This window comes from Salvia hispanica, chromosome 5, assembly GCF_029641045.1.
Source record: "Salvia hispanica isolate PSC_SH4W2 chromosome 5, Shi_PSC_v1, whole genome shotgun sequence".
Classification (NCBI taxonomy): domain Eukaryota; kingdom Viridiplantae; phylum Streptophyta; class Magnoliopsida; order Lamiales; family Lamiaceae; genus Salvia; species Salvia hispanica.
The window spans coordinates 2,703,890-2,713,952 of NC_142696.1; the positions used below are offsets into that span (position 1 = coordinate 2,703,890).

A 10,063-nucleotide genomic window follows, 5' to 3' on the forward strand; every position below is an offset into this window, starting at 1 on the left:
ATTTAGAATCTAGAAATATGATAATTTGATGCTATTTTATAAGGAAGTGGGCTGTGTGTGTGTCATCGTATGTATACGTATGTGGGGGATAATTTATTACTACTTCTTTCAGTAACTCAGAATAATACCTTATAAACTTATTTAGGTCATTTTCAATTATTTGTGTACTTAGACTTTACACTTTGAAAAATATATGAAATATATTCGTATCTGATAGAAATAAATACACGAATATGCTGAAAGCCTAAAATGCACCAATGAGATATACTCATATTTCTATTGCTGATTTATTATATGTCATTATAGTTATGGTATTTAATTCGATGACATTATGATTCAGTGAGCTATGTTAGGGAGATACAACAAAGAGAACAGAAAACGGATTTCTGAAAGTCGTGCAAATACACTTTCAGATCAAATCAATTTCGATGGTTCTACCAAAGTTATTTGATCGGATAAAATTCAGAGAATTCAGAATATTCAGATGTGTATATATTCGAGATCATGAACCAGAAGAGTTGATCAGAATAAGAAAAAGATGAACCAATGCAGCTGTTGCCGAAACAGTGCATCTGTTGGGAAATCAACTGAAAATAACCGACCCCAGCTCGACCCCAGCCAGGGGCTGCCGCCCCTTGGACCCCGCTACCCGGGGGCGCTGCCCCCGGACCCCCGTTCATCTGTTTAGGGGCTTCGCCCCTAACATTATAATGTATTCAAATAAGCGTGCACTCCGCACCTCCATACTTAAATGATGTATCATTATAACAACACTGATCAATCAAGTTAATCCAATTACACTAAAATATCCAACAAGCTATGCACTCGAACTTTTAAGAAGGAAATTACAATGCCACTAAGGAATAAATAATATATATTTTAGGAAAATAATTATTGTAGTAGACTAGTAGTAGTATTTAAGGTTATTTTCCATTTAAGTGGAATTTAGTTTTTAATAGCCTTGTTAATGTCATACGCATAATATAATTATTGAAGTTAGTGGATGGAGTAGTATAGGGCTAGGTAGAAGTATATAATGACATAGTTATAATCATAAAACAAGCGTCTAAAATTTATAACAAAAATTCATTCAAGAAACGCAGAGAATTATCAACGATGAGGGTTAAGAGATCTCCGAAGAAGAATAAATTAAGTTTCATATCTTCAAATTATTCCTTGTGAATTGATGATGGATATTCTGTCTCGAGTTGCAGCATCATCCGAAACCGACCTTCTAGCATTAAGTTAAGGTATGTCCCAATTTTCACGGTTCATTTGTTTACTTGTTTCTCAAAGTTGGCTAATTTTATTTTACTAAACTTATAGTATCTTTTATGAAAACTGCAACATTATTTAATATACTCCATCCTTCCTAAAACAATGAAAAATTTGAAAATGGCATGGGTTTTAATGTGTGATGTGTCTATGCTTTAAGCACTTGCCTTCCATTTTTTAAGGAGCAAGCTGTATTATTACTACTCTCCACAAGTTACAGAGCAATCTCCCTCTCTCTCAAGCATTTCATCCCTCTCTCTCTCTTAGGCATTTCTCCCACAGTTGAAGAACAATCCCTCTCGCTTTCTCTAAAGACCAAAGGCCAAAAAAACTAGGTGACCGTTGATTTTTACTACTCATTTTTCTCTTCACTCCACTCTCATTCCCTACAACGATACAAATTTGTTTTTCATATTTTCATCGGAAAAAATGATTTTTTTTAAATTCATCGTGCGAATTTCAAGTCACCGTGCGAATATCAAGTCACTGTACTGTGCAAATTTCAAGTCACCTTGGTTAAGCACCCCTACCTATGGTATCGTGCAAATTTCAAGTTACCTTGGTTAAGCACCCCTACCTATGGTATCGTGCGAATTTCAAGTTATTCTCTCACAGACGCAGTGCGTATTAAATACACATAAATTATTTAATTATTACGTACTACTAACACGGAGGGCTTGTTCCCCGTGACGGGGTTAACAAGAGGGCTTGTTCTCCGTGATCGCCGGCCATGCTTTGGTGGAAGGCTAGTGACGGAGGAGGGACAGCCGCCGATTTAGTGAGAGAGAGGGACTGTAGTGAGAGAAATGGGAGAGAGAGAGAGAGAGTGGAGGGGAATGTAGAGGGAGGGGGGATTATAGCGACGGAGGAGGGACAGCGGCAGATCGGCCGGAGGCGGCGATGACGGGGCTGGGCGACCGGCGGGAGAGAGGGAGAGGGAAGAGGGTTCGGTAGAGAAAGATTCAGGCAATAGAGAGAGAAAGCAAGTTAGTGAGAGAAATGCATGCTGAAAATTGCAATATGGAATCTATACATATACGTGTTTGCCCATTGGACTACAAATTAACGCTGTTGAAATAATTAATTGCATTTAGTGTATAAAATTGACTCTAAATCACATACACACGGGCTTTCAGTTTTTCTAAATTATAATAAAAACTTAAATATAAAATAAAATACACAATTTTAGAACTAATTTTGAATTGCTTAGCCTGCAGGTAGGGTAACTTTTTCTGATTTACAGTAATTTTGGGTTTCAAAAATAAGAACCAATAAATTTAATTACTAAAACTAGTTCAGAGAATTTGATCATTTTCCAATAAAGTGCTTCTCAAATGGAATTTTAATTCAGCGAGTGATATCAACCATGCAGTATAGTACATGCTTATGTATTAAGATTCTCTTTTTCCTCCTCTTTCTTTGCACTTGTATAAATGTTATTAACTGAATATTACAAAGGTTCTCAAAATCTTTCACATCTACCTACTAGACTGCCCACTAAGGTTCGCACTAGTGAGGGCCAGGGTGCTGTGTGAACCACAAGCAATTAGCCGAATGAAATCACACCCATGGATTCAAACACTTTACAAGGATGCTTTAGCAATTAGCCAAATGAACATCAATATTGCTCTTCTCTCGTGTAAATTTCAAGTCATCGTGCAAATTTCAAGTCATCGTGCGAATTTCAAGTTATTATTTCATAAACGTTGTTGAAATAATTAATTGCGTTAGTATATAAAATTGACTCTAAATCACATAGAGACGGGCATTTCAGTTTTTCTAAATTATGGAGTAATAAAAACTTAAATCTAAAATAAAATACACATTTGTAGAATTAATTTTGAATTGCTTAGCCTGCATTGTGGGGTAACTTTTTTCTAAAACTAGTTCACTGGAGAATTTGATCAATTTCCAATAAAGTCTTTCTCAATTTCACTTTAAATCAACTTGTGATATCACGCACTATAAGATTCTGCTTTTTTTCCTCTTTCTTTTCGCTTGTATTAATGTTATTAGCTGAATATTACAAAATCTATAAGTCTAATTAGATCAATTTCCTCTTTCTTTTCCCTTGTATTAATGCAGGAATGCATCAACTCCAATTATATTTTGTATACAAATATTAAGAGTATCAGCAAACCAAAATATTTGTTAAAAATATAAAAGATGTTCTGTTAAAAACTGCTTGTTGTGGTTAAGTGGTTAAATCATCTTTTCAATGCATTTTAATTCATAAGTATAATCTTTGCCGGTGAGGCATAACAGCCTTTTTTTTTTATCATATTTTTTAGTTTTAAGTGTGAGAATTCATATTCGTTAGGATTTGTACTTTGTTGGATGGATAAAGCCAAGGTCCAATTCATATAGCCAAATTGGAGTGGACAAGGTCCAATTCATACAGCCAAATTCGAAGTTGAAGGCTACATTCGCACGATGCTCATCATCAAAGTTGAGGCTAAGTTCATCCACAAATTCAATTATGTTGAAATAATGAAGCACATCCACTTTTTTGAAGGTGACAATGTCAAGAATTTCAAGGAACATCAAATAGAAAGTGAGTTGACTCAATAAAATTGTGTATGAAATAATTAGACATGGTTCCAGGAATACTACGTTGTTTATTTTTGAAACAAAAACAAGAATTATTTTAGTGAATCAGAAGAATGGGATTTAGGTTAACGTCCAATGAAGATTTCCATTAAAGAGTACACCCCCTTTAAGGTCGTCGAAAAACCTTAGTAGGCCAAGAGGCAACTTTTCTCCACGCGTCAATCCCAACAGTGCATACTTGGCACTAATATTGGCACGATGGTAATGCATTCTTTTTGTACTCGTCAACGAAGTGGTTTTTTGACGAAAACCCTAGCCACCTTATACAGACAGTCGTTCCGCTCACACTAAATCCAAAATTCTCAACTGCAAGTTGATCTTATAAGGTAGTTTGTCGACGAGAAGGGAGCTTAATATGGTTACGTGTGAATGGATTGCACAAGATAAGATCATCATGATTGACGCCACGTTGAAAGATCAAACCATTAATTGAACGAAGGATTGACTCATCAAAGGGGAGTTCAATGTCCAACACTACATCCACATCAGAATTGCAGCATCCGCATTTGAACATGAAGGGTTAAATTTAAAGATTATACCATGATAAACTCGATCATAAGAAATTCGATATTCAACATTAATCACCATATAGCTAGACAACACACAATAGTGAAACTAATTTAATAAACTTACTAATAATATATTCATCAATCTGTTTTTCATCAGAATGTATATAGCAAGAAAAGCTACACCAGATCATAAATAAAACCCAAGAAGCTACAAATAGTATCTTAGCAAAAGAGGTACACTCTCTCAAGTTCCTCACCGTTTATGCATTTCACAATCAGACATGAAAGAAACTACAGAATCACAACTCAAAATGAGCATGCATTCTCCATAGCAAAACTCTTGAGAGAGACAAAGCTCGGGGCATACACGAATGTAGAGGGGAACGGTGCACGATCCTCTTGAGACACAATGTCGTAGTCAAAATTTTTCGTTTCATTGGAATAGCAGAATAGCGTGCCATCCTCGCATCCCATCAAGACGTCGCCATTTTCGAAAATTCTAATCGGCCAAACATCAACATCAGGAAGCCTATCAACATCAGGGATGACAAATATCTTTGTCCAACTGTGCTCGCATTCCTCCATCAACCAGATTATAATGCTTCCATCAGTGGTTGAAATATCGGTTACACAAAGGCAATCCCGCAAAACACAGAGTGACCTACTAGAGTAAACACCTGTACTACTAGGAAGAGGAGGAGCAGGGAAGGTGCTAAATAGTTCCGTTTCAAGATCAAAGCAACAAATCCATTCACCAGAGCCTCTTCTGGTTTCCTCGACGGCCCAATGAAGATACCCATTCACGAGTATCCCTCCAACATCTAACCTGAGCGAGTCACCAAAGGGAACTTTTCTCCACGATCTAGTTCCAACAGTGTATACTTCTCACTCATAATTGCACTCCTCCTCCCATGATTTTTCAACGAAAATCCTGACCACCGTATATTGGCCGGTCATTCTGCTCACTCCAAATCCAAAATTCTCCATGATATAGGCACATGTGATCGGATTGCACAGGATAAGAACACCATAAGCAAAGTCTTTTAGAAAGAACAAACCATTGCCTGAACTATGAATCATTTCATTGAAAGGGAGTTTGAAGCTGAAGGTCACGTCCAAACGATGCTCCTCATCAAGCTCTTCCACAATTTCAACCATTTTAAATGACTGTGGGCGTGTTTCAACTGCAAACCCTAGAACTGATCTCGATATGTGTGCATTCACAAATTCAGGAGTAGCGAGCAGACCGAGCCATGGCTTACAAACACACTTGCACGCCATAACTTCTCGAGTGGGGACTCTTGAGAGGATATCTAATACGGTTTCAGATGGAAGATATTTGAAGAAATTTTCGCCCATTTTGGAATTACCCGCAATTTTCTTCATCTCAAAGCTTAATAACACCTTCATCATTAAAATTGAATTTAGTAAATTTGGTTTGGCTTATAACAAATTTGAAACAGAATTGCAAATCGGTTTCAAGTTATAATTATATATACACAAAAATTTGAGTGTGTGTGTATGTGCAGGGGTGTGTGTGTGTGTGTGTGTGCAGGGGTGTGGGGTGTGTGTGTGTGTATGTGCACGGGTGTGTGTGTGTAGCAGTGTGAAAGTGCAATTTTATTACTACTTGAAATTCCAATTATCTACTACTCATTTGGAATTCAAATTGTGGATTTGAGCGGAATTGAAATTGTAATTCAATTCCAAATCCAAATATTTTGTGGTACCGAACATTGGATTTGGAATTGGAAGCTCCAATTCCAATTCCGCATGTTCAATTCCGTGATACCGAATCGAGCCTAACACATTCCAAAAGATTGAATTAATCAAAATCATTATGGCCTAAAACAAGATATACAAGAAGCAAAATGGATGGATACTATAATCTTACAACAATGCGAGAAAAATGATAAAATAAGCATCGATTTACTGCGCATTAAGTTGGCTCAATATTTTATTCCGAGTATTGGTCGGGAGCCCAATCCGGAATTTTTTTCACACAGTCGATTTCATGTTTGGCCATGGCGGCTCAATTATACTCATTGGGCCGGACCAACACTTGTTCATGTAAAGCCCATTTATTAGGATGAATTATACTCATAGACGCTGGTGTAGTCTCCTCAAGTTGGAGGTACATCAAGCCACCTGTCACATATTATGTACTCGTAATAATGATGACTATTCACCGGTATTTTAACTGCAATATTAAATTTAAAGATTGTATTATGATGACAGACTCGATCATATAACTTAGATATCATATTAACTACCATATCGCGCGATACACCAACACACGTAATTCTTTTCAATTGATGATGTTCATACCTCTACTACAAGCTATTATATGTTAGCAAAGGGTAATGCCCAAAGAGCGTAGCTCAGTCGGTTCCAGGAAGGTTAGATTTGCCCCAATGTAAACAAAGGATAAAATATTAATAGTAACATTCCATATATGATAATTTCTTTGCATCACATATGGATAAGTCCTAATCCCCAATCCATTCCACAAAATATAATTTGATAAATTTGGTATGGCTAATAACAATTTTTGCAGAATGCTAAATCATTTTAGGTTTATACATATACAAAATTTTGCAGCAATAAAATATATACTACATTATACTTTCAAAATATAGAAACACAAATCCTAATGACACTATTAAAAAATCGAATATAAGCCTAAAACCCTAACACATTCCACAAGATTGAATTCATCAAAATCATTAAAGCAATTGTTATCTTCAACATCAAAATATAAGTCTCCATTCTCCCAATCCTAATATTACAAAATTGAACTTAGGCATAATCCCTAATGCACAAAAAAATCTTGTAAGGCTAATAACAAATTTTGTAGAAACCAAAGTTATGCAATACTATTAAATCGGTTTTAGGTTAATATATAGCAAAAGTTGTAGCAACAAAATATAGAATTACACATCCTAATGATACGATTACAATATTGCCTAACAAATTCCACAAGATTGAGTTCATCAGATTAATTATGGCCTAAAAACATGATCAAAATACATGGATGCTATATTCTTACAAGAACGCCAAAAAAATGAGTAAAATAAGCCTCAATTTATTGGGAAAATAAAAAAACTAAGGCATAGTTAGCTAGGAATGGGCTAAAACTGTGGCGAGTAAAAAAGAAAGCTGACTGCATTGATTCACCTTTTGGGGGAATGCGGTGGAGACGGTGATCTCGAGAGCGGCGCCGTCGCAATAGTAGTCTCTATGTGCTTCGGATATTTAATATACTATGTTATTACGTCATTTCGTTTTTTTTTTATATAAAAAAAATACATTCATATATTATGTTCTCTTTTTACTTTTCAGTATAACCCGTCACAGGGGTCGTCGTCGTCAAAGCATGAAACGATCCCAAGACAACGAAGGATATAGATGATCAGGTGTTTTATTTAAGGCATTATTGATGAAATATCGTTGTTGGAATAAGACCGGAGGCATCCGAAGCTTGATGCCCGCATAGAACAAGTTCAAAACAACGTTGAATTCTTTCATCAAGAGCTGAATCCAAAGAGCAGACCATGAGCCGTAAGCTTAGCCACTGCCTTCTCCAAACTATCGACACGCAAGAGTATGACACGAAGGAACGTGCTCCAACCATCATTCACACCACAACAAATGTGATTGAGTAAAGACAATTGAACTCAAAACTAACAAGAACCAAGCGAAATTTAACCTCAAGACAATCCTACAAAAGAGGCCTATAGTCATAACTTAAAATGAGCTAACATTCTCCTTCACAAAACTCTTCAGTGAGAGAAAGCTTGAGGCATACATGGTCGTAGGGGTGTAAGTATCACGATCCTCTCGACCCACAACGTCATAGTCAAAAGTTTTCGACTTGTTGGAGTAGTAGAGTAGTTTTCCAACGTTTCGTTGAAAAACCTTAGTGCGCTCAGAGGGAACTTTTTTCCACGTGTCGGTCCCAACGGTGCATACTTTGCACTCATATTGGCATGATGGTAATGGATTCTTAATTATGTACTCGTCAACGAAGTGGTTTTTTGACGCAAACCCTAACCACCTTATATAGGTCGGTCGTTCCACTCACACTAAATCCAAAATTCTCAACTGCAAGATGATCTTTGAAGGTAGTTTGTACAACGGAGCATGATATAGTTACGTGTGACTGGATTGCACAAGATAAGATCATCATGATTGACGCCACATAGAATTGCAGCACCCATATTCGAACTTGAACGGTCAAATTTAAAGATTGTACCATGATATACTTTATCATAATAACTTAGATATCCGATATTAATCACCATATCACTAGACAAGACACATTAGTGAAACTAATTTAATAAACATACTAATAATTTATTCATCAGAATGTATATAGCAAGAAAATTAAAGCTACACCAGATCATAAACAAAACCCAAGAAGCTACAAATAATATCTTAACAAAAGAGGTACACTCTCTCATGTTCCTTACCATTTATGCATTTCACAATCAGACATGAAAGAAACTACAAAGTCACAACTCAAAACGAGCTTACATTCTCCACCGCAAAACTCTTGAGGAGAGACAAAGGTCGGGGCATACACGATTGTAGAGGGGAACATTAGAAGATCCTCTCAAGACACAATGTCGTAGTCAAAAGTTTTCGTCTTATTTGAATAGCAGAATAGCGTGCCATCCTCCCATTCCATCAAGGCGTCACCATTTTTGAAAATTCTAATAGGCCAAACATCAACAAAACCAAAAAGCCATTCATCTTTGCCGCTCTCACAAAGTCTATCAACACCAGGGATGACAAATATCTTTGTCCAACTGTGCTCGTATTCCTCCATCAACCAGATTATAATGCACCCATCGGTGGTTGAAATATCGCTTACACAAAGGCAATCCCGCAAAACACAGAGTGACCTACTCGAGTAAAAACCTGTACTACTAGGAAGAGGAGGTGCAGGGAAGGTGCTAAAAAGTTCCGTTTCAAGATCAAAGCAACAAATCCATTCACCAGAGCCTCTTCTTGTTTCCTTGACGGTCCAATGAAGATTCCCATTCACAAGCACCCCTCCAACATCGTCACATAACCTGAGGGAGTCACTAAAGGGAACTTTTCTCCACGATCCAGTTCCAACAGTGTATACTTGGCACTCATATTCGTACTCCTCTGCTGGTTTTTCACCGAAAATCCTAACCACCTTATATTGGCCGGTCATTCTGCTCACCCCGAATCCAAAATTCTCCATGTCAAACTCAACTTTTGGGGTGGTTTGTCGCGGAGAAGGGAGCTTGATATAGTCACAGTGTGATCGGATTGCACAAGATAAGATCACCACGAGCAAAGTCTTTTAGAAAAATCAAACCATTAGTTGAACTATGAATTATTTCATCAAAAGGGAGCTTGAAGTTGAAGCTCACGTCCCAACGATGCTCCTCATCCACAAATTCATCCATTTTGTACGATTGTGCACGTGTTTCAACTGCAATCCCCAGGACTGATCTCGACAGGTGTGAATTCACAAATTCAGGAATAGCGAGCAGACCGAGCCATGGCTTACAAACACACTTGCACGCCATAGCTTCTCGAGTCGGGACTCTTGAGAGGATATCTAATACGATTTCCGACGATAGATATTTGAAGAAATCTTTCCCCATTTGGGAATTATCAGTAGTTTTCAT

At 37.0% G+C, this 10,063-nt stretch overlaps 1 protein-coding gene and 1 pseudogene across 1 annotated transcript; both read right to left on the bottom strand.

Annotated features, from left to right (window-relative positions):
* Window positions 1-4,700: 4,700 nt before the first annotated feature.
* On the bottom strand, window positions 4,701-5,753 carry LOC125190030 (F-box protein At1g47340-like). Its single transcript, XM_048087231.1, has 2 exons — window positions 5,284-5,753; window positions 4,701-5,220 (listed from the first exon to the last, which is right to left on the bottom strand). Exons 1-2 carry the CDS (start codon window positions 5,751-5,753, stop codon window positions 4,701-4,703), a joined length of 990 nt encoding a protein of 329 aa, XP_047943188.1.
* A 3,256-nt stretch (window positions 5,754-9,009) lies between these two features.
* Window positions 9,010-10,063, bottom strand: LOC125190029 (F-box protein CPR1-like; annotated as a pseudogene).